The 25833-nt window shown below is 40.9% G+C and overlaps 2 protein-coding genes across 2 annotated transcripts; one reads left to right on the top strand and one right to left on the bottom strand.

Annotated features, from left to right (window-relative positions):
- Positions 1–454: 454 nt before the first annotated feature.
- Positions 455–24673, bottom strand: SKA3 (spindle and kinetochore associated complex subunit 3). Its single transcript, XM_032611543.1, is given in 10 exon segments — positions 455–3192; positions 3751–3882; positions 5280–5441; positions 5443–5484; positions 7128–7213; positions 13482–13567; positions 17142–17541; positions 20712–20877; positions 20985–21046; positions 24447–24673. Coding segments are annotated over 10 exon segments (1248 nt in total). The 5' UTR covers positions 24550–24673; the 3' UTR covers positions 455–3183.
- MRPL57 (mitochondrial ribosomal protein L57) lies at positions 24620–25217 on the top strand. Its single transcript, XM_032611550.1, has 2 exons — positions 24620–24759; positions 24870–25217. The coding sequence occupies exon 2, from the start codon at positions 24875–24877 to the stop codon at positions 25181–25183; it is 309 nt and encodes a 102-aa protein (XP_032467441.1). The 5' UTR covers positions 24620–24759; positions 24870–24874; the 3' UTR covers positions 25184–25217.
- Positions 25218–25833: the final 616 nt, after the last annotated feature.

Genomic DNA, 25833 nt, shown 5'->3' on the forward strand with positions numbered 1-25833 from the left:
CACCAGAGCACTCACCAGGAGTTTGGTCAGAGATGAGGACGAAGAGGACCGTAAGATGCTTCTGCCGTCAGGTGACAAGTGGGGGCGTGGTGGAGGATGGGGGGAGGGAACACAGCCCAGAGGCGGTCAGCAAGGTCTGGGCTGGGAAATGGGACGTGGAAAGAGAAGTCCATCATTAAAGCCTCAATTTCCTCATCGGAAAAGTTGAAATGCTAGCACCTGTTTGCTAAGAGTTACTTTTTTTTTTTTTTTTTTTGCGGTACGCGGGCCTCTCACTGCTGTGGCCTCTCCCGTTGCGGAGCACAGGCTCCGGACGCGCAGGCTCAGCGGCCATGGCTCACGGGCCCAGCCGCTCCGCGGCACGTGGGATCTTCCCGGACCGGGGCACGAACCCGTGTCCCCTGCATCGGCAGGCGGACTCTCAACCACTGCGCCACCAGGGAAGCCCAAGAGTTACTTTTTAAGAATTAAATGGGTTAATGAATGTACTTAGAACCATGCCTAGCATAGTAAGACCTCAGTAAGTGTTTGATGTTATCACTAACCAGTAAATAATTTTAAGTTGGCAGGTACCAGTGTAATAATGAACAAGGCAAGCAAATGAGGTCCTTGACCACATTGACCTTATGGTCCAGTGGGGCAATGAACATTAAATAAATGTACACTCAAATATTCTGTTACAGATTCTACCAAGTACTATAAAGGATGAGAATAGGGGTGCTGACTGGGAAAACCGGTTAAATCTTTGATAAAATGACATTTAATCTGAGACCTGAAGCAGATGGGGCAGGACTGTTAAGAGCTTCACAAAACAAGAAAACAAGGAGTTTATGAATCATTTACCTGAAAAATTGGGGTTAGAGTTGGCCTCCAAGCTCTCCCACGTCTCCTGCTGGAACTTCTGTGGCAGCTCCACCTTCAGCCTCTCCCTTCGTGGCTCCGGGTGCACATCTCTGCACATCCAGAAAAACGTGCTGCTCTTCCTAGTAGTTCCCCAAAGTCCCACAATTGGCTCTCTTGGATATGACGTGGGTCACGTGCCCAATACCAACTGGTCAGGGACTGTGACCCTGCTTGGTTGGTCTTGGAACTGGGCTGAGCTCAGGGAAAATCGGAGTGTTTTCCTTTAAGGGGGTAGGAGTGGTGGGCAGACGAAAACGTCAAGTATCTACAGCATAAGGATGTGAGGGTAGTCAGCTGAGCTGAGCAGAGTGGGTGGGAGAAGCCATTTGGGCAGAGAGAGCACGTGTGAAGCCCGGGGCCTATGAAGCCCAGGGCAGGAAGGAAGGGAAGGAGAGGAAAGGCCGGCTGCCAGCTGGAGCCCAGGTTTTGAGACAAGAGGGAGGGGCAACTGAGGGTCGAGTCACAGGGGGGTGGTCCTGGAGGCCATGTTGGGACCCTGGATTCATCTTGAGAGCAGTGGGAGGACACTGAAGGGTAACATTTGAAGTTTGATAAGCCGGAAGCATCCTAGTTCCAGGGAACAGAAACTAAGATCACGGGAGGAGAGTGGTAAGGGCCAGGGAAAGAGAAATTCTGGTCAAACTGAATTGAGGGGCCATCACAAGACAGGTGGAGACACCCAGCAGGCCATCGGAAATGATTAATGGAACGTTCTTTATTTCCCATCTTCAGAAACCTGGTTTCACTCACACCCCCTCTGGCTGCAGCACCATTTCTTTTCTCCCTTCTTGAGCAAAACTCATGAAAAGAGCCGTCTCAGTCCGTGATCTCTGCTTCCTCACCTCCGACCTTTCCAGTCCACCCCAGAAGTCCGTCCTGAGCGCTCTGTCAGAATTAGTCAGTGCTGTCAGCAACAGCAATTTTGCCTAGTCCAGCGGTAATTCTGTCTTGTCTTGGATTCTCAGCAATATTGATAGAATCGATCACTTGGCTTGAAGTATTTCCTTCCTACTTCACCAGCTTCATCTCCTTTGCTAGATTTTTCTGCCTCTTTCCATCTTCTAAAATGGAACTCCAGGACTCAGCCCTGCATGCACTTTGAATATACTCCCTCCCTCAAGCAATCTGTCCACTCTGTGGACTTAGGTACACAGAGCCATGGTAAATAGTGTATAAAAGGCTGATATAATTTGGGAGTCACCATCGTATATACAAGGCTGACCAGAGCTTACCTGGAAAAATAAGACTAAATATGTTGAATTTTACATTGTATCAATATTTAGCAAAAATTATTACACAGTAGTTCCTAGAACAAAGAATAAATTGTTTTGTTTTAGTGGCAATTTTCTTGACAAAACGAAGATTCACAATGTCACAGGTCTTCACATTTGACTTTCAAGGCCCAACCATAAAAGAGGATAATCTTTGCTGCATCAACTTTACTTAGACCGGAAGGATCTTGGGCTCCATGGACAGGGCAACCTGGAGCTCTCAGACAGCTCTAGAGGCACAGCGGACAGTCCAGAGATGAGCACCTGGCCAGGAGTCCTGGGACCCTCCACAGAGTGTGAGGCTCAGGCTCTGTTGGGCTGCCGAGCTGGAGGGGGACGTGGAGAGGTTGCAGCCATGCTGGTAAGAGGTGATTTGAAAGGATGAAACTGACAAGTAAAAATAAAACAGGCGTCCTGACTGCAGGCAAGTGTCTAATTTCCAAATGTCCGAGACACCTACTTCAGTATAGTTGCCTAGGCCTGTAAATTCCTCTCTTCCTAAATTAATTTAAGCTGTCATTTGTAAACAACAGTGCCTTAAAAGAGCACTGTTGAAATAAAAGGTGTAAAAGACTTGGGATAGTCATGAGAGGAGACAGAAGGGCAGAGCTAGACCCAAGGAAGAAGCCCAGGTCTAGCAACAACTGTCTAGCCCAAGAAGACTGAAAGTGGCCTTATCTGAGTAGCAAACAGTAACGTTTAAATTTCAAAAATTATTTATCCTGCTTCCTAATATTACTTAAACCATACTCTTCCATCAGGCAGGGTAAATTTGAAATCAGTGAAATAGTAATGATCTTTCCAAACTGAGTAACTGAACTACATGTCAACAAGACTGAGGTTAGACTAAATCAAACTTAATAAAAAGCATTTTATGACATCAGTGTCCGTGCTCATCTTTAATATGAGTTGGATTTTCAAAAGGGGAAAGATGTCGAGGAATGTGAAAAACAAAGTAAGAGCAGGTTTGCTTTCATCTTTCAGTTTCTATAATGGAAGGATGGATCCACTACAATTTCTGTAGAAAGATACAAACAGAAAATATCAATTAGGTATAACCAATAGCCTTCAACGAAACAAATGACACGACACCGATGCCATCTATTTTTACACTTATAATATGGTTGGGAGTAGATTCCCAGTGATATTGTAAAACATGGTAGTGTGGGAGCCTGAGATGCAGGGATCACGAATTCTGGACCAAAAGAGAGATGGGGGGGCTTCCCTGGTGGCGCAGTGGTTGAGAGTCCGCCTGCCCATGCAGGGGACACGGGTTTGTGCCCTGGTCCGGGAAGATCCCACATGCCACGGAGCGGCTGGGCCCGTGAGCCATAGCCGCTGAGCCTGTGCGTCCAGAGCCTGCGCGTCCGGAGCCTGTGCGTCCAGAGCCTGCGCGTCCGGAGCCTGTGCTCAGCAACGGGAGAGGCCACGACAGTGAGAGGTCCACATACCGCAAAAAAAAAAAAAGAGATGGGCTGTTACCTGGCTGGCAGATGTCAATTACAAGTGTTTATTACCATTCCAGTGTTCTCCTCAGGTAACAAATCTAGTCCCTTTAGGATGGAAACATACTCACTTTCACCAGTTTTTCTCTGTTGCCAGCGTCTCGGACGTCCTGTCCTTCACACCGAGGAAGGAACACTTTGCTGGGTGGCACTTCTCTAACTGCTACCGGAGTAGCTAGGTTTGAGTTGTATTTTGATAAAATCTAAAAGAAAGCAAACTCCTTTCACCAAGTCATATGAACAACATAAATTTGGAAGCTGTTATAAAACATTCAAGAAAAACCAAGGAAAATTTGAAGATCTGGGTTATTTAAAACAGTCAGAATATTTAGCAGCACAGACATTCAGCAACACAGAGATGGAGATATTAGAAGTTTAACTTGGGTGTAGCGGGGATTTCTAAAGCTCCTAAATGTACTGCTGGGTTAACGGAAGCAAGCAGCAGTGCATCCCTGTGAGCAAATCAGGCCTTTACGAAGACGTTAGGGAAATCTATATAGGAAAGAGGTGACATAAATGCTCAAAAGAAAGATTGTTAGCTGTAAAGATTATAAAAACAGGAATCTGAAATATCAACTATGATTTTTTCACAAAGAAGTAATACATTAAATGCAAGTTTTGCCTCCTTTAACACAGAAGTGAAGAGAGAAGGATCATCATGGCAAACTGGAAACTGTATATAATGCCTGTAGACAGAAGCTGCTCCTTCCGCAGTTTATTATAGTGCCAGGAAAGCACAAAAGATAGAGAAGGAAGGATAACAAATACTTTACTGCTGTCTTAGGATGAGTCCCTTCCAATGGCATTTGGGTATTTCCCCAAGTAGCTTTATCCTTCTCCATAAGCTAGGAAGGTCTCCAGAATGGTTATTAAGAACTCCACTTGCTTAAGCAATAACTCCCCAACACCGTAACTTGTATCAAGATGGGATGCTCAAAGAATCAGGCTGGTGGTTATTTAGTAGAGTCGGTAGTTGCTATAAACCAGTAACAGACTACTGGTAAATTATGTTGTACTAAAGAATCAAACATTCTGTGGGAATTCCCTGGCGTTCCAGTGGCTAGGACTCGGCGCTTTCAGTGCTGGGGGCCTTGGTTCAATCCCTTGCCAGGGAACTACGATCCCACCAACCTCGCGGTGGCCAAAAAAAGAATCAGATATTCTAATATATTTAAACAAATGTTTCTGAAACTGAGGCCCAAGACATCTCAAGTTCAAGAAACAGTGATACAAGTTATGCATGATACTCCAACTCTGGAGAACCGGAGGGTAAATGACATTTCTGACTTCGCTAGAAACACCAGTGGAAACAGTGGTCACCATGGTGATCACATTTGAACAATGATTAGAAAATATTATGAGAATACATTTCAGAACATGAAGTTAAAGAGAACATGCCTCATGAGGGAACAAAGGCATGATGACATCACTAGCTTGTGCTCAGCTCTGAAGAGCCTTAGCCAGGTGGTCTTAGACAGGCTTAACAGCCCAGAATTTAGATTTAGATCCAAACGAGCACATTAGCCCGATGATAAATAACACAGTTAAATATGGTTTAAGGTATTTTTGCAGAAAACAAACAATAGCCTAGAAAAATAACCTGGCGAATATCTTCTGGAATTGTAGTTACTTCTGGAGGTGTAGGTGTTCTGAGCAGATTCTCATAGGAAGAAATCGTAGGAGAAGAGGGATCCGCAAAATTCTCAAAGCACTTGTCTGAATTTAAACTAACGATGTACTGGTCTTTCATTTCCAAGTCATTTTGATGAACTATTTGTTTTTGATAATGGATAATTTGTGGATACCTATAGAATAAAAAGAAATAATTAAATTATGGTGGTATAAAGTAATATAGTAAATAAAAATTGTTAGTTCGTTGTGATCTCTAAGTAGGCCCCCAAATTACCACCCTTTTCCCTGACCGAGAACTAAATAAAATCAAGGACACAGAGAAATGGCATATGGAGGAAAAAGTACCATCGTCATTACTGAAGGCTGAGCAAGAGCTTCATGTGAAATCTAAATAGGCCGTTGGCTGAACCCCAGATTTAGACGGATTCACCACCCAGACTCAAGCAACACTATCCTGGGCCAGGTAAGAGTCGTAGGAGGATGAGCTACGCCCTCACTGCTGCCAGGGAGAAAGCCCATTCACGCCAACCTGGCCCGTCTCCCTACAGCAGAGTCAGCAATGAGGCCAGGAACCATAAGCAGTGGATTACCACAAGTCGCATGGTGCTATTAAAATTTAATTATACATTAATAAAATTTAAAAAACTGAAAATTAGCTTCTCGGATGCACTAGCCACATTTTACATGCTCAGCAGCTAGCTACCACACTGGATAGCACAGATTACAGAACATTTCCATCACTGCTGAAAGATCCACTGGACGGCCCAATCTACCATATTGGTTGTCTTAAGTGTTCATACCAACTTTAAACAGGGATGAGGTTCTGATTACATAGTAAATTTGTTCAATGGGAAAAATTTGGAAAAAAAAGGCATAAAAATCACCCATAGATAACCACTTTCTGGTGTGTTTCTATCAATTCTTATTCCTTAAAATAAAATACATGTGTATATAGGGCTTCTCTGGTGGCGCAGTGGTTGAGAGAGTCCACCTGCCGATGCAGGGGACACGGGTTCATGCCCTGGTCCGGGAAGATCCCACATGCCACGGAGCGGCTGGGCCCGTGAGCCATGGCCACTGAGCCTGCGCGTCCCGAGCCTGTGCTCAGCAACGGGAGAGGCCACAGCAGTGAGAGGCCCCCGTACCGCAAAGACAGAAACAAAAACAAACAAAAAATATATATATGTGTATGTGTGTATTTATATACATCACTTTCCATATCATTAAATATTTCTTGAAGACATTCTTTCTATATGTTCTTATCTGTTTTTCAAAACATCCTAGTCACATGACACTGGCTCTTATGGATTTACCGTAATATACTTTGCTTCCCATTTATCATTTGACATTTAGTTTGTTCCCATATTCTGCTCTTATAAATAATGCTATTCTTGGGCTTCCCTGTGGCGCAGTGGTTTGAGAGTCCCGCCTGCCGATGCAGGTTCGTGACCCTGTCTGGGAAGATCCCACATGCCGTGGAGCGGCTGGGCCCGTAAGCCGTGGCTGCTGAGCCTGCGTGTCCAGAGCCTGTGCTCTGCAACGGGAGAGCCCACAACAGTGAGAGGCCCGCGTACCACCAAAAAAAAAAAAAAAAAATCTTTGTTCCAATGTGCCTTAGCATAAATGCTGGTTAAAGGGTATGCAAAAATTTTAAAGCTCTTGATATTTCCTGCCGAATAACCCTCCGGAAACACTGGAAATATACTCCCAAAGGCTACAACAGTCTACGTTTTTTAAACAGACTGTTTGAGTCTGGAAATAGTGTATCGGATTCACTAGGGAAAAGATTAGCACTTTCAATTTTATAGAAGTTTACCAAAGCTGTGCTGTTCTTTGTAGAAGGGATTTTCAAACCAGGGGTGCAGAATGTAGGTGCCACAGGAGAATGTGTATGCTCGGCATCTAGAAGACACATACAATGGCATGAAATACATATTTGAAAATAAGGTTGAAATAAAGATTTTAACTTTTATATTATAATCTTTGTCAGTTTAATTTGTGCACTTTATTTTTAATAACTGAAGGAATCATAACTATTGTGTACTTGACTGGACAAGAAAAAGCAAAACTGTCATATTCACAATCTAATTATCATTAGCACTAATAAAAGTTCAGCAGGGTTGCAAGATGCAAATGCAATACACAAAAATGAAGTTCTAGTATAAGATCAACAAACAATAAAAAATATATTTGAAAAAGAATATCTTTCACAATAGCAACAAAAAAGATAAGATACCTACATATAAATCTGTTAAAAACTGTGTAAGACCTTTATGGCAAAATCAAATTTCTGAAGAAGAAAAAGGAGGAGGAAGAGGGCAAGGAAGGCCACTTGCCCTCCAAGATATGAGGACTTCCTCTAAAGCTGTAGTAACTAAAAGCAGTGTAACACTGGCCAAGGATGGAAGAACTGGTTACTAGAACGGAAGAGAGAACCTAGAAACGAGAACATGTGTATATGGACATTTGCTATCTGTAACAAAGTATGCAAGCACCCTAAAAATACCAAAGAGAAAAAGTAAACATGTTAGCAAAATGGTCAAACTGGCAAAAGTTTATTAAGTCTAATCATCAAGTGCTGAAAAAGATGGAGAAACAAAAACTCAAACACTGTTGGTGAGAATAAACCACAATAGCCACTCTACAGTGGCAATTTAGCATTTTCTAGAATAAGTAAAGATATGCATCCCCTTTGATCTAGAAATTCTACTCCAAGATGTGAGAGACATGTGTCCAAAGGACAATTTAACTAGAGCACTGCCTGTAATAGTAAACAAACAAACAAACAAAAACAATTTAACTATCCCTTAAGAAACAAATGAATAGGGACTTCCCTGGTGGCACAGTGGTTAAGAATCTGCCTGCCAATGCAGGGGACACAGGTTGGAGCCCTGGCCTGGGAAGATCCCACATGCCATGGAGCAACTAAGCCCACGTGCCAGAACTACTGAGCATGTGCTCTAGAGCCCGTAAGCCACAACTACTGAGCCCGCATGCCACAACTATTTAAGCCCTTGCGCCTAGAGCCTGTGCTCCACAACAAGAGAAGCCACCGCAATGAGAAGCTCGCACACCGCAACGCAGAGTAGCCCCCGCTCGCTGCAACTAGAGGAAGCCCAAGCACAGCAATGAAGACCCAATGCAGCCAAATATAAATAAAATTATAAAAACAAAAAAACAGCACAAAACAAAACCAAGGAGGCTGAAGGATAACATTCTAAAATATATCTTACAGGAATCTGAGGAAAAAAATCGAGGAATTAGGAGAGAAGTAATATTATTAAAGAGGTAATATCAGAGAGTTTTCCAGAATTAAGGACATAAGTCCTTAGCTTGAAAAAATCATGGCTTCACAGGCGAATTCTATCAAACCTTTAGAGAAGAGCTAACACCTATCCTTCTCAAACTCTTCCAAAATATAGCAGAGGGAGGAACACTCCCAAACTCATTCTACGAGGCCACCATCACCCTGATACCAAAGCCAGACAAAGATGTCACAAAGAAAGAAAACTACAGGATAATATCACTGGTGAACATAGACGCAAATATCTTCAACAAAATACTAGCAAACAGAATCTAACAGTGCATTATAAGGATCATACACCAAGATCAAGTGGGGTTTATCCCAGGAATGCAAGGATTCTTCAATATATGCAAATCAATCAATGTGATACAACATATTAACAAACTGAAGGATAAAATCCATATGATATTCTCAATAGATGAAGAAAAAACTTTCAACAAAATTCAACACCGATTTTTGATAAAAACCCTCCAGAAAGTAGGCATAGAGGGAACTTACCTCAACATAATAAAGGCCATATATGACAAACCCACAGCCAACATCGTCACCAATGGTGAAAAACTGAAACCATTTCTACTAAGATCAGGAACAAGACAAGGTTGCCCACTCTCACCACTATTATTCAACATAGCTTTGGAAGCTTTAGCCACAGCAGTCAGAGAAGAAAATGAAACAGAAGGAATCCAAATCGGAAAAGAAGAAGTAAAGCTGTCACTGTTTGCAGATGACATAATACTATACACAGAGAATCCTAAAGAAGCTACCAGAAAACTACTGGAGCTAATCAATGAATTTGGTAAAGTAGCAGGATACAAAATTAATGCACAGAAATCTCTCACATTCCTATACACTAATGATGAAAAATCTGAAAGTGAAATCAAGAAAACACTCCCGGGCTTCCCTGGTGGCGCAATGGTTGGGAGTCTGCCTGCCCACACAGGGGACACAGGTTCGTGCCCTGGTCCGGGAAGATCCCATGGGCCGCAGAGTGGCTGGGCCCGTGAGCCATGGCCACTGAGCCTGTGCGTCCGGAGCCTGTGCTCCACAACGGGACAGGCCACAACAGAGAGGCCCGCGTACTGCGAAAAAAAAAAAAAAAGAAAACACTCCCATTTACCACTGCAACAAAAAGAATAAAATACCTAGGAATAAACCTACTTAAGGAGACAAAAGACCTGTATGAAGAAAATTATAAGACACTGATGAAAGAAATTAAATAGGTGGAGAGACATATCATGTACTTGGATTGGAAGAATCAACATTGTGAAAATGACTATACTACCATAAGCAATCTACAGATTTAATGCAATCCCTATCAAACTATCAATGGCATTTTTCGCAGAACTAGAACAAAAAACTTCACAATTTGTATGGAAACACAAAAGACCCCGAATAGCCAAAGCAATATTGAGAAAGAAAAATGGAGCTGGACGAATCAGTCTCCCTGACTTCAGACTATACTACAAAGCTACAGTAATCAAGAGAGTATGGTACTGGCACAAAAACAGAAATACAGATCAATGGAACAGGATACAAAGCCCAGAGATAAACCCACGCACATATGGTCACCTTATTTTTGATAAAGGAGGCAGGAATATACAATGGAGAAAAGACAGCCTCTTCAATAAGTGGTGCTGGGAAAACTGGACAGCTACATGTAAAAGAATGAAATTAGAACACACCCTAACACCATACACAAAAATAAACTCAAAGTGGATTAAAGACCTAAATGTAGGCCAGACACTATCAAACTCTTAGAGGAAAACATAGGCAGAGCACTCTATGACATAAATCACAGCAAGATCCTTTTTGACCCACCTCCTAGAGAAATGCAAATAAAAACAAAAATAAACAAATGGGACCTAATGAAACTTAAAAGCTTTTGCACAGCAAAGGAAACCATAAACAAGATAAAAAGACAACCCTCAGAATGGGAGAAAATATTTGCAAATGAAGCAACCGAAAAAGGATCAATTTCCAAAATTTACAAGCAGCTCATGCAGCTCAATATCAAAAAAACAAACAACCCAATCCAAAAATGGGCAGAAGACCTAAATAGACATTTCTCCAAAGAAGATATACAGATTGCCAACAAACACGTGAAAGAATACTCAACATCATTAATCATTAGAGAAATGCAAATCAAAACTACAATGAGATATCATCTCAAACTAGTCAGAATGGCCATCATCAAAAAAATCTACAAACAGTAAATGCTGGAGAGGGTGTGGAGAGGCGGGAACCCTCTTGCACTGTTGGTGGGAATGTAAATTGGTACAGCCACTATGGAGAACAGTATGGAGGTTCCTTAAAAAACTAAAAATAGAACTACCATACGACCCAGCAATCTCACTACCGGGCATATATATACCCTGAGAAAATCATAATTCAAAAAAAGTCATGTACCACAATGTTCATTGAAGCTCTGTTTACAACAGCCAGGACATGGAAGAAACCGAAGTGTCCAGTGACAGATGAATGGATAAAGAAGATGTGGCACATATATACAATGGAATATTACTCAGCCATAAAAAGAAACGAAATTGAGTTATTTGTAGTGATGTGGATCGATCTAGAGTCTGTCATACAGAGTAAAGTAAGTCAGAAAGAGAAAAACAAATACTGTATGCTAACACATATATAAGGAATCTAAAAAAAAAAAAAGGTCATGAAGAACCTAGGGCAGGACGGGCATAAAGACGCAGACCTACTAGAGAATGGACTTGAGGACACGGGGAGAGGGAAGGGTAAGCTGGGACGAAGTGAGAGAGTGGCATGGATATATATACACTACCAAATGTAAAATAGATAGCTAGTGGGAAGGAGCCGCATAGCACAGGGAGATCAGCTCGGTGTTTTGTGACCACCTAGAGGGATGGGATAGGGAGGGTGGGAGGGAGGGAGACACAAGAGGGAAGAGATATGGGGATATGTGTATATGTATAGCTGATTCACTTGTTATAAAGCAGAAACTAACAAATCATTGTAAAGCAATTATACTCTAATAAAGATGTGAAAAAAAAGAAAAATCATACTAAATTCTAAACATAATAAATAAAAATCTTATAGACTACCAGGGAAAAAAAGACAGATTTTCCACAAAAGAAAGCTAATCAGACCAATAGCACTCTGCTCACCAGCAGCTCACCAGGTCACAGTGGAATACTTTCTGTAAAATGTTCAAGAAAAACAAGCTGTCAATCTAGTCGTCTATATCCAGCTAAATTATCATTCAAGAATGAGCAACAACATTGTAAATCAACTATACTTCAATAAAATTTTTAAAATAAGTAAATAACATAAATGATAGCATGGGGGGGGGAAAGAATGACACAAAAAAAGGGAAATCTAAACCCAGAAGGAATGAGTCGGATAAAAGAAGCAATGGTAAATTACTAAATTTTAGTAAGTAGAGACTGTAAAAACTGTAATAATCGCACTTTTGTGGCATAAAAATAGGGTCAAACTAAATACAGCAGAAACTCTATTAACAAACAAGCCTCCACGTAACCAGATTACTACTGGGTAAACGTAAGCGTTCTGTTCCTGCCGTGAAATATACTGCTGATGCTATATTAAAGGATTTCAGTTGGTAAGCTGTTCTTCAGAAAATCCATCCCACTTCAGAAGGCCTAAAGATATTCTCCTTTATCATTTTCTAAAAAGTTTATAGTGCATTGGGAATTGATTTCTGAGTGTGATGTGCAGGAGGTAGTGGTTCATTCTTTCTATTAAAAAAAAAGGCCTTTATTGAATATAATCATGCTCTTATAAGTTGAGCTCAGCTTACTATGAGTCAGTTGTATTTTTGTTTTTTAATTTATTTATGTTTGGCTGCTTGGGTCTTCATTGCTGCACGTGGGCCCTCTCCAGTTGTGATGAGCAGGGGCCACTCCTCCCTGTGGTGCACAGGCCTCTCATTGCAGTGGCCTCTCCCGTTGCAGAGCATGGGCTCCAGGCACGTGGGCCCCAGTAGTTGTGGCTCACGGGCTCCAGAGCACACGCTCAGCAGTTGTGGCACACGGGCCCAGTTGCCCCACGGCATGTGGGATCCTCCCGGACCAGGGCTCGAACCCGTGTCCCCTGCATTGGCAGGCGGACTCCCAACCACTGCGCCACCAGGGAAGCCCCCAGCCCAGTTGTATTTTTTCAAACCTGTTTATGCCAGCAGTATTTGTTAATTTACTAACAAGTCAGTGCAAATAGTACAAAAAAAGAATTTCTCTGAAAACATGTCCAAAACGTTGGAAAGACCTGATAGACAAGTTACTTTAAAAAATTTTCCAATAAATTTGGTATAGACCAGATGATTATAAATAATTATTCAGGGAAATCATAAAACTCTAGGATTTTTCATTTTATAGTATGTGAAAACCAGTGTTTTCACGTTTGCTGGGACAAATATGAAAACACTACATGAAAATGATTTTCAGTTTTTGTACTATTAAAAAAACCCCAAATTTGAAATGGTAGCTGATGTATTCTGGGCGTGGTTTACGTAAGGAAGATAATGTAGAACTCTAATCAGTAGGCTGAAGCTAAACTAAAACAGAAAAAGGTATTATTGGCTCTACATCAAAAGATTGGTGAATGAATATATATTTAAGTTAAAATGTTAAAAACAAACAAACAAGCTGAAAAATACTGAGTACAATCAGAAAGAGTATGAAAAACATTCCAGAAAATTATATTTCTCTTGTATGAAATCATGCTGAACCTGAATGGAATGGCACTTCCTATAATTCAATATTGTGAACCGAGAAGATGCAGAAGGCTGTTAGAATGTCTACGGTGATAGAACCATTTTTTGTACAAAGATAGTCTGAAAAGAGTATAGCTGAGAAGTAACTCGATTTTCACACTTACCATTTTTTTCCAATGGCTGGGTTATGGGGCCAGGAGTGGCAAAGAAATTGTTGTTGGTCACTGGTTCTGTTTCCATGGCCTCCTCACTGGCGTGATTCATAAGGAAATAATAAGGTCAAAAAAAAGTTAATATTTAACCTCTGGAAAAAAATTTAATCTTACTATATATCGTCAAGTCTGGACAAATATTCAGTTATGTTTTATGGAACAGTAGTCCCACGGAACAAATTGTTCTTTTGTTTTTAAATGTATATCCATGGCTCAAAAAAAGGTTAAGAACCATTTTGTATTGACAGTGTTGACTTAGAAGTGGGTTAAAAGTCTTTAACGTAGGGACTTGCCTGGCGGTCCAGTGGTTGGAACTCTGTGCTTCCACTGCAGAGGGGCACAGGTTTGATCCCTGGTCGGGAAACTAGGATCCAACATGCCGTGCGGCCAAAAGAACCCCAAAACAACTTTGACTTCAAGGAAAGCTATGAGTTCAACTCATTAGTTCAAATATAGGAATTGTATAGCTCATGGCTTCAAAATCATAAAGTGGAATTTTATACCAGTATACAGATAGAGATTAAGAACGTTTTTTTAGACTAAGAAGACTCATCCTGCTATCTTAAGGTAGTTCTAGCCAATTACCCAGATGTCTGAAATACAGTTATAAAGAAGAGTATCACTGAATACTAGAAGATGGTTCAATTAACCAACTGTCCTAGTGTAATTTACTGAATAATCTTTACTTCAAAAACACCTTCAGTATATATTAAGTTCTTATGTAAATTAGAGGCTGTTTCTGGGCTATTCTGTTCCTGCAATAGGTCCATTCTGTCACAATTTTATACTGCTTTACTTACTGTAGCTTTATGTATTTTAATAACTAGTAGGTTAAGTCCCCTCATTACTGTTATTTTTCATTATTTTCTTAGTTATCCTTACTTTTTATTCTTCCAAATAATTTTAGAATAATTCTGTCAAATATCCCTCACTTTCTACCTTAAAAAAAAAAACCAAGGTTTTATTGTAATTGTATGATATCCATACATTAACTTGATATGACTGAACATCTTAATAATATTCAGTCATTCTATTCAGGATTATGGTCTATTTTTTCATCCTAATTCTCCCTTTATATAACTCAGAAATATTTAATGGTTTTATTCATATAGGTCTTTCACATACAATTGGCATGAGTATTTTACCTTTCTGTTTCAAATTTGAATGATTTTCCCCCCTGTATTTACCAATTAGTAATTAATAAAATATAGGAAAGCATATTACTTTAAATAGTTATAACTATATAAAATATATCTTATCAATATATCAGCTTCTTTCTTGAACTTTTATTATTTCTGGAAATTTTAGATGTGACTTTCTCGAGTTGCCCAGGCACAAAACATAGCCTAGAAATACATCAGAGTAATACTTATTTCTGTTTCCTATCTCATTACATAGGCCAGAACATCAAGAATGACATTAAAAAAAATGATGTTTAATAGTGGTAACAGATAGCTTCACTATTAAGTTAGATATTCATATTGTTTATTATGTTAATGAAGTATCTTTCCACTTAGAATTTGACCAAACAATTTAAATGAAGAACAGGTGTCAAATTTCATAAAATTACTTACTGAGGAATAATAATAGGATAATCTATTGAGATTATCCTAGTTTTAAATTAATTAATTAATTTTATTTTTGGCTGTGTTGGGTCTTCGTTGCTGCGCGCAGGCCTTTCTAGTTGGGGTGAGCAGGGGCTACTCTTCGTTGTGGTGCACGTGCTTCTCATTGCGGTGGCTTCTCTTGTTGTGGAGCATGGGCTCCAGGCGTGCGGGCTTTAGTAGTTGTGGCTCACGGGCTCTGGAGTGCAGGCTCAGTAGTTGTGGCGCATGGGCTTAGTTGCTCCACGGCATGTGGGATCTTCCTGGACCAGTGCTCGAACCCATGTCCCCTGCACTGGCAGGTGGTTCCTTTACCACTGCACCACCAGGTTAAGTCTTCTTTTTTTTCTTGTTGAATCATAGAAATGGTGTATTTTATGAATTCCCAAATATTAAACTATCTTTGCATTCCTGGGATAAGCTTAATGTGGAAGTTATGCATTATAGTTTTACTATTCTGTAGAATTCAATTTATGAGTATTTTAATTGGGATTTTAACATGTATATTCACAATTAGATTGGGCCATAGCTTCCTTTGGTGTGCTCTTTCTGTGTTTGTATCAAGGGTATATCAATGTCAAACTGAACTGCAGAGTTTTCTGTTGTATTCTAGTTTTAGAAAAATAACTTTTTTTTGAGTGTGTGTTCCAATAAAATTTTATTTACAAAAAATAGGCAGTAGGCTGGGTTTGGTCTCTGGCTATAGTTTGAAGACCCCTGATAATGACAGTTCTTTTTAAAAATATTATTTTCATAGTATCTCATTCTAAAGGCAGTTTATAATTTTTTATCCATTATACCCCACTAACTCTATGTAAGCAGGATGGGTATGGTTGTATCCATTTCACTAGCGTTTGTGAGTCTGGAGGTCCCCAGGTTAGGTGTTGGCATCTGAACTAGAACGTATGTCTCCTTCTCAGAAAAAGAACTTTTATGTAAGATGGAAGGTATATGTTCTCTGAAATTATGAAAGGATTCATCCAGGAAACCATCTGTGCCCAGAGCTTTTCGGAGCTACTTCTCTGATAACTCTTCTAGTTTTCTTCTCTGATTTTTGGTCTATATAGGTTTTCTAATTCAAGTCTGTTTTGATAATTTTGTGTTGTTTTCAAAACTTTTTAATTTATCTGAATTTTCTAAATTTCCCAGTATTATACCCTATAGTATTTCTAATAGCTTGAAAAATAAAAAATATAGCCCATAGTTCCTAATTTTGCCATTTACATTAATGTTTAAATAAGAACCAATTCTTCAACATATCAGTTTTACCCTTCTGAAAATATTTTGTAATGACATTTTATCTTTAGTGTTTACTCTCTTCACTTTTCCCCATAATTGTGGGGTTTTCTTCTGACACTTTGAGTTGAATGTTTATTTTCCTTCTTTAATAACTATAGTTCTTAAAGGTATGGATTTATATGTGGTACTGTGATATGCGGTATTTTCATTTTCATTGTAACTCATTAATTACCACTTCCATACTAATCACTCCCCATCTCTTTAGTCTAGCATGGAATTCATCACTGCGCTTCAAATTCATATTAAAATACCTAAGCTTAAGAGCACCTCAAAAGCAACATGTAAGGAAACTCATCACCTTTACTGCATCCCAAGCTGCAGGTATTTCTATTTTAGTTCCCAAGCATCACTTCAGGCAACAAAACAGAAATCTGTGATTTACCCAAGATCCTCTTCTCTTCCCAAGTCTCCATACCAAATCAGTCGTAAGTTTTTAATAATTTTACTTTATCCCTTCTTCTTTATCCTACCATATACCATCTGTTTTCAGGCTCTTACCATTCCTTCTATATCTTCTAACCTGAGGAAACTAATAGCTAACACTTTACTGATGGAATTGGTGATTCAGAGAAGTTTGAAATATGAAGTATCTTAAAATCTTTGAAGGAAAGATATTGTCTGAAACATATTTCTTCTAGGGAAAAAAAATCAATAAATACAAAAGATTTAGAAAGTTAGATAAAATACTCCTTTTAAGAAAGCTGCTTACCTGTTATTCTTCACATTTTTAAGTCCCATTGTATAATCTTCATTTAAACACATAGTATATTCAGAGATACCAAAGTGTTCTAACTTAGGAGTCACACACTCAAAATCATCCATCTTTAGGGCACATTTGGGAGTTTTTACTAGTGTCCGTTTGGAAAATGGAGTTAAAATTTTTGGCTCTTCCTTCTCGTTGTTTACTGCCTGGGGAGGGTTTGGCAGAACTTGGGATATCATGTACCGCTCAAGTCCAAAATCGGAAAGTTGTGGACTACGTGGAGGCTTCTCAGAAACAGAACTGCTTGGAGGAGCGGAATCCGACAAATCACCCTTCACATCAGGCTTCTCAGGATTTTCACGTTTATTGTTCTCTGGTTTAGAGTCAACGACTTCTTGCTCATCCACTGGGAGGAAAAGTCAAGGTCATATTCTGGTCAAACAGCAGACTAGAAAATGTCATATACTAAAACCACATAAAACAGCTCCATTTGAAATGTCCCAAATCAGCAAAGGTCCTGACTCTCTCCTTATTCTCTAAGGTTTTATTTCAATTGTCCCTTTAAATTTCTGACATGTACCGCCTTGTCCATCCATATCTCATCTAGGGGATTACATTAGAGAAGGGGAGTAAACGAAAATGTTAAAAGATGAAAAAACAATACTCACAAATAAAAGTGTAATTTCCTTACTTTCTCAGTTAATGTGATTTAGCAGTCTTTCTTAACATATTATAAAACTATCTTATCATGTAATGACATTTAATTACAGTGTGGAGTTAACTACAATCTAGATTTAACACAAAGTAAAATAATATTATTTTAGATTTCTAACTTACAGATGGCCTAAGGTAAAAAGGAAAGACTGTTACACAAGTATAAATTTTAACCTAAGTCAGTCTGGAACACCTGTGTCAAAAACCTAGTTGAGAGAAATCAGAGGAGAAATTAGTGGGACAAGTAGTTTCTCAGTCTTTAATAGGTTATATCTGACTCCACACCCCCATATGCTTAACCACTACACTGTACATTTCAGACTAAATAACTTTACTAACAACTATACTTTTTCCCACAGTCCTCTGCCATCTCCTGGGTATACCACTGGTTAATAAGTTTGGTGTGGAACTTAGGTTGGATCCAGGATAGCACTTACAATGCCAAGATAGAGTTCAAGAAGGAGAAATACTAGTTTTCGGTGTGAGAGACAACAGAAAGTGAAAGAGGATACCTAGAAAGAAGGTAAGTGGATTTGGTCAGGATTTGGGCAGAGATTAATTTAACAAATGATAGGGCTTCGGTTAGACAGTGAGACAGCCAGGTATAAAGGTATAAAGTAGAGAATAGAATGGCGGAAGAAAATGCAGAATGACAAATGTAAAATGTGTATTAAAGAAATGTAGTATGAAGTAGAGAAGGAAAATTAACCAATAATTGGAAAGGGCTGATAGAAAGAAGAGACAGAGGAGAGGGTGAGATGAAGGAAGAGAAACTAAAATGTATTTAGAATCCCCGATGGGATAGGCATTTTTTTTTTTTTGATAGGTATTTTTATATTTAATTTTTACTCCATTTAATTTTCATATTAACTGCTCCAAGCACAAAAAAAATCTTTGAATATTTTTTCCTCATTTAAAAAATTAAGGTACTTAACAACATTTTGGAGAACATTCATTCAGCTGATAGAATTTAAAGAGCCAAGATCTGAACCCACATCTTTTGATTCTAAATGCTGCCATATGTTTAAGCATTTGGAGGGAGTTAATAAAGAGATTTGTTTTAGATAATTTTGAACAGATAACATCTGGTTGCTAAATGGGAAATATTAATTGTAATAATCATACATATTTATCGAAAGAAATGGGAAATAAAATTTTCTAAAATTTCCTGTTTGTTGCATCTTTTTTAAGAAAATACCAGGAAGGGACTTCCCTGGTGGTCCAGTGGCTACGACTCTGTGCTCCCAGTGCAGGGGGCCTGGGTTTGATCCCTGGTCAGGAAGCTAGATCCCACACGCTGCAACTAAGACCAATGAGCCAAATAAATAAATATTAAAAAGAAAATACTTATACTTTTTTATTTTTTAGGAGTCATTACAGATTGAAGGAAGTGAAGGCTTGAAGGAGGTGAAGAGGTACACACTTTTTCTATGAAGATATTACTTTCCTTGTTCTGATTGGCAACCGAAATGAACTAGGATAGGATATTGTTTTTTTGTGCATGATAAGCCACGACATGTTAAACATGAAGGATGTACCGTTAAAAAAAAAGTTATAAACTTTGATTTCGTGGCTTTTGGCCCTTGGAAGAGCTGCTGATTCAGAGCTGTTTTGGCATTGTGCTTTCTGTTAATTTTGAGAAATGTTACAAGGACTACCAAAAAACCTATTGTTGAATTTATTACAAGGCTGTCACTGATAAGTTTAATAAAGTTATCACCATTATTACTACGTCTTAGGGAGGTATTAACATCTCTAGTTCACTAGTGAGGAAAAGCAATTTAGAGAAATTATCCAGGGTCACACATGTAGTAACTGGTGGAACCATTTTCTGAGTAACCAAAGTCAACCTGTCCACACCAAAGTCAACTGAATTCTTTCCATTACACCATGTGGATTATTTAATATACCTTCATATATATCCTTGATATATACATATTTGTTGAATCTAATTAATGTTTTATTTATGTACAAAGACTCTCATAGCAGAAATGAAGACACTGAAGCATATTGAAATTAGTTACTCACAGTTATGGGTATAACAATAATAATAGTTGACAATGGGTGATTAGCATACGAGGTACTGTTCTAAGCAAATTTTATCTCATTTAATCCTTATACAGCCTCAGAGGTAGATACTATTAAACATATCTACTTTATAAGACTTCCCTGTTGGTCCAGTGGTTAGGACTCGGTGCTTTCACTGCCGTGGTCCTGGGCTCAGTTCCTGGTCGGGGAACTAAGATACTGCAAGCCACGTGGCGCGGCCAAAAACAAAAAAAAAACTCTCTCATTTATAGATGAGAAAGTGAGGTACAAAGTTAAGTAACTGGTCAAAGATTAATACAGCTAGTAAGTGGTGAAATTAGAGATTTGAACTCGGGCAGTTTGACTCTAAATTCTAAACCATCATGCTATCCTACCCTTCATTAGAATTTTAGAACTAAAAAGGACTTTACGAATTTATATAGCCAAAAATCTCTCGTTCTATGGAAGAAGAAACTGAGAACGAGAAAAGTGAAATAGCATGCCTTAAGGTTGGTCTCTCAGATGTTTACTGGCAGAGCTGACCAGAAACAACTATCCTCAAGTGACATAGATTTATCTGGTACCCTTCTTTCATCTAGCACTGTGTTGGTTCTCATCTAGCATTTGCAAAGGAGAGCAAGGACTGTCTTTATATTGTACCACTGATCAGCACTGCATCTAGAACACAGTGATTGCTGAATAAATGATCAAAGGACTATCATATAATGGCAGAGTCAGAACTAGAAACAATGGCCAAGCCTATAGTAGTCTTAATCATGCTGCCTTCTTTCTTTAATACTAAAACAAATGCTATAAAATGCAAGTTATTCACACCTGAATTTTCCTTGGCACGTGGATTATATCCATACTTCTGGAAAAACTCTCTTATTTTCATGATATCCATTGAATTTTTTTTCATCAGTACTTTTGTTGCCTTTATGAAACCAATGCTTTCTTGACTGTCCAAGCTTGCTTCATCAAGAATAATATTGACATTATCCTTTTATGAGGAAAGAAAGTACATTTTAATTTAACTTTTGACTAAGTCTATTTAGTTTTTTAAAATTACCACATAAAAATGATAAATTAATATTGTAGGATTGATACCTTTAGAGTCCGGACTTCTGAATGAAGGTCATGTAAAACTCTCATTGGATAATCTTCAAAGTCTTCAATATGAATATTGAAAGAAAAGAGTATAACAAGGAAAAAGAAAGAAAATGTAATTTAGTATAGTTATTTAGAATTACAAAATCCTTGTAGATACTTATTTATAATTTATATCCTGTCATTTGCAAAGAAAAGTGTTAAGACTTTTCTTTAAAATTTTTATTAAACTATAACATACATACAGAAAAGTATAGAAATCATAAGTATATAGTTTGATGAACTTTCAAAGTGAACATACCTATGTAATCAGCACTCAGATCAGGGACTGGAGGAAGGAAGAGGGAATGTAGTCCTACTTAGCTGTTTTTCATTTATGGTGAGCACGTTTTGGTTCCTATTTTTAAAATCTTTGCCAGTGACAATGCTTTTGTTTTCTTCTAAAAGCTTTATTGTTTGGCCTTTTGCATTAATTAAATTAATTAATTAATTAATTAATTTTGGGCTGCATTGGGTCTTCGTTGCTGCACGCGGGCTTTCTCTAGTTGTGGCGAGCAGGGGCTACTCTTCATTGAGGTGTGCGGGCTTCTCATTGCAGTGGCTTCTTTTGTTGCAGAGCATGGGCTCTAGGCACGTGGGCTTCAGTAGTTGTGCCACGTGGGCTCAGGAGCTGCAGTGCATGGGCTTAGTTGCTCCACAGCATGTAGGATCTTCTGGGACCAGGGCTCGAACACGTGTCTCCCGCATTGGCAGGTGGATCCTTAACCACTGCACCACCAGGGAAGTCCTGGCCTTTTGCATTTAGAGCTACAATCCATCAGGAATTGATTTTTGTGTATGGCAAGAGGTAAGGATCAAGATCCATTCTTTTTTTTTCCATATGAGTGTGCAATTGACCTGGCACTGAAAAGACATCCTTTATCCACTGTACCATCACCTTTCTTATTAATCAGTTGGTCATATACCTAACATAGAAGCAGTTTTTAAAAAGATTTCTCTTTTCTAAAATATGCCTCCTTTCAAGACTATCTCCTTCCACCCGTTAAAAGTTGATCAGTTTTCACATTTGTAGAGATGTGGATGGACCTAGAGACTGTCATACAGAGTGAAGTAAGTCAGAAAGAGAAAAACAACTATCGTAGATTAACGCATATATGTGTAATCTAGAAAAATGGTACAGATGAACCGGTTTGCAGGGCAGAAATACACGCAGGTGTAGAGAACAAATGTATGGACGCCAATGGGGGAAAGTGAGGGTGGGTGGTGGTGGTGGTGGTGGAATGAATTGGGAGATTGGGATTGACATATATACACTAATATGTATAAAATGGATAACGGATAAGAACCTGCTGTATAAAAAAAAGAGCTGACCAATTTTCATTAGGAAAATGCAAATCAACAACACAATGATATTGTATTTCATACCACTAGAATGACTATAATTAAAAAGAAAGACAATAGGCCTTCCCTGGTGGCGCAGTGGTTGAGAGTCCGCCTGCCGATGCAGGGGACACGAGTTCGTGCCCCGGTCCGGGAGGATCCCACATGCCGCGGAATGGCTGGGCCCGTGAGCCATGGCCGCTGAGCCTGCGCGTGCGGAGCCTGTGCTCCGCAACGGGAGAGGCCACAGCAGTGAGAGGCCCGCGTACCGCAAAAAAAAAAAAAAAAAAAAAAAAAAAAAAGACAGACAATAACAAATGTTGATGAGGAAGTGGAGAAACTGCATCCCTCATTCACTGCTGGGGGAAATGTACAGTGGTGCACTTTGGTAAACAATTTGGTCGTTCCTCAAAAAGCTAAACACAGATTTACCATATGACCCAGCAATTCCGCTTCTAAATGCATACCAAAGAGAACTGAAGACATTACGTTCACATAAAGCGTTGGCACACGGGTGTTTACAACAGCATTAGTCATAATAGCCAAAGTAGAAACGACCCAAATGTTCATCGACTGATGGATAAACAAAATGTGGTAAATCCATACAATGAAACATTATTCAGCAATAAAATGTAATGAAATACTGATACATGCTACCATGACAGGGATGAACCTTGCAACGCTTCACTAAGTGAAATGTCAGTCACAAAAGACTACAGATTGTACAAGTCCATTTACAGGAGATGTCTGGAATAGGCAGATCTAGAGAGACTGAAAGTAGATTAGCGGCCGCATAAAGCAGTGCGGTAGGTGGGAACAAGATTCCGGGGACTGGCTGTCAACAGTCACGGGGGTTTGTTTCGGGGGGTTATGAAAATCTAAACTCGGTGTGACAATGGTCGCACACCTCTGTGAAGATACTGAAAACCACTGAATTGTATCCTTTAACATGGTGAATTTTATGAGATTCATAACTGTGATCATAGAGGGCGAATTTAGGGGATGTTCATTTTCTCTAATTATCACAATTCCATATTTTCTGTAATACATGCAGGCCAGGAACTGAAAAAATTATTCCAACTTTTTCTTGTAAAACCAAAAGAAAAGAAAGAATATGTGTAACCAGGCAATAGATTGGTAAGGAGGTAAATTAGCAAAAGCTTTATGGAAAACTATTCAGCTATGTCTAAAAATTCCAAAACCATTAATACAGTTTTGTGTCTTATAGCGTTATCTCAACTACGTAAACAAAGTCAAGCAAAACAAGGCAACGCTAAAAGTAAGGATGGTAGAAAAGCTACTGAACTATTAATAGCTGTGTGTTCTGACGGTGAAGTTATAGCAAAGACTTATTTTCTTCTTTCTACTTCTCTGTTACCTCAAATTTTTTGCCGTGCACATAATATTGCTTTCACAGGCACAAGCATAAACATTTTTAAATGGCTGGAAAACTATTCATAATATAGTTAAAGGAAAATGAGTCTGCGTCTACAGGATGCGATATTTTAAGGCGGATTACAGTTATGACGCACAAAATAATCTCAAAATCTGCACTACTCTTGCAACAACTTCAAAAAGTCTCTTAATACAAACGTTAGTGGTGGAGAATTTTGCTTTATCTATATTTTAGAAAACGGTACTGCGTATTAGCTTTCGTTTTGGCAGTACGGTTTGTTGGGAAAAATACAGACACTGCAACTGTGGGCCATCTGGGTGAGACCAAAGTCACTCTACATGTCAAGAACAGGGCTGAGCGGCTGCGGTTAGAAGAAACGCTTCATCTTCTCTTGGTGGTATTTTTCTTGATAAGCCCCCACTACGTGCACCTGAAAGCTCGTCGTGTGTAAATGAGCGCGTGCATCGCGAGCCCAGCCTGCCAGCTCGATTAGGGCTTTGGTTTCTAAGTGCGGCTGTTTCTCCGCCCCGCGTCCCTGGTGGGGCAGAGGCTGCGCGCAGCGCTGGTAGGGCCCGGGGGTGCCTGGGGCGAAGGGCGCCGCCGCCTCCCCCGGGGGGGCTCCTCACAGTCAGCCGCCTGTCGGTCGGCCAGTGCGCGCGCCAGAGTCCCTCACGCGGCTCACTCACCGCTGTCCTCTCCGTCCAGCGCTCGCTGCAGCCGAGCCGTCTCGCCGTCCAGGGTGACGGCCAGAGACCGCAGCTTCCCGCAGAAGCCCCGGATCAGATCCATGGACGAGCCTCACGCTCGTCCTCAGCGCCCGCGCACGTTTGAATCCCGGCGCCGGAAACGCCATTGGTCCCGCGACTCGCGCAAGGCCCTTCTCGCGAGAGCTGAAGCCTCGCGCGAGGAGACGGGCGGCGCCTCGAGAAAGCGCGCTTGCGGCTTCCGGCTTCCGGCGTCGTGTGCTGGCGTGAGGAGAGCGGCCGTGAGGCGCGGCTGGTGAGTGTTGGGGCGCGAGTTGGGTTGGCCTGCGGGCGGCGGCGGGGCTCCCCTCTCCCTTCTCCCCGTGGCCGGCGCGCTGCCGACGCCCGCTTCTGTGCCCTCGGCAGGCGCCATGTTCCTGACCGCGCTCCTGCGCCGCGGCCGCATCCCCGGCCGGCAGTGGATCGGGAAGCACCGGCGGCCGCGACCCGTGTCGGCGCAGGCGAAGCAGAACATGGTCCGCCGCCTGGAGATCGAGGCGGAGAACCACTACTGGCTGAGCCGGCCCTTCCTCACGGCCGAGCAGGAGCGCGGCCACGCGGCGGCCCGCCGGGCGGCCGCCTTCCAGGCGCTCAAGGCGGCGCAGGCGTCCAAGTTCCCCGCGTCCCGGCGGCTGGAGGACCAGCTCGGCCACCTCAAGGTCACCGGGAAGTGGTCCTGACCCGCGCCACGCCGCCTGCGTCCTGCGGCGACGAGCGGGAGCCTCTGGCCGGAGCCCCACGGAGCCCCGGCCAAGCCGAGCGAGTGCCTGCGACGGAGGCCCCGGGCCCGCGCTCCCCACCGCCCGCAGTGTGTCTCGGTCGGATCGCGTCTCGCTTCTCTTGCCCTGAGGACGGAACCGGACGGCGCCTGCGTCTTACGGGATGCGGAACGCAACCTGCGCGCAGCCGCAATAAAGCTGCCGACCGCGCCCTGGCATCTGGGCCTCCGTGCGAGATTCTGCCGGGGGCCTTGCCGTGCATGCTCGCTTACCTTCTGCCGACAGGTCTTGCCTAAGCGGACATGAAAAAAAATCTACTTTTCCAGTTAAACGCGCTCCTAAAAATAGCGGTTTCTGGTGAGATTTGCTCCCAAAATTGGACAATTGGACATCGTCCATTTTGTGGGACTTCCCCCGGAACTAAGAACTAAGACCTTTTAAGCCAGGCGGCGCAGCCAAAAAACAAACCAAACAAAATAGTCTTGTTTAAAAAAATCAGGTTGTCACCTCAGTGTTGAGATTTAAGGATGATTTACGTATTCTGGATAGGAGTCCTTTTTCAGGTGTTCTTTTTCCAGTGTTCGACTTTTCATTCTTTTAACAGAAGGGCT

The sequence above is a fragment of the Phocoena sinus genome, chromosome 18, assembly GCF_008692025.1.
Source record: "Phocoena sinus isolate mPhoSin1 chromosome 18, mPhoSin1.pri, whole genome shotgun sequence".
Taxonomy (NCBI): Eukaryota; Metazoa; Chordata; class Mammalia; order Artiodactyla; family Phocoenidae; genus Phocoena; species Phocoena sinus.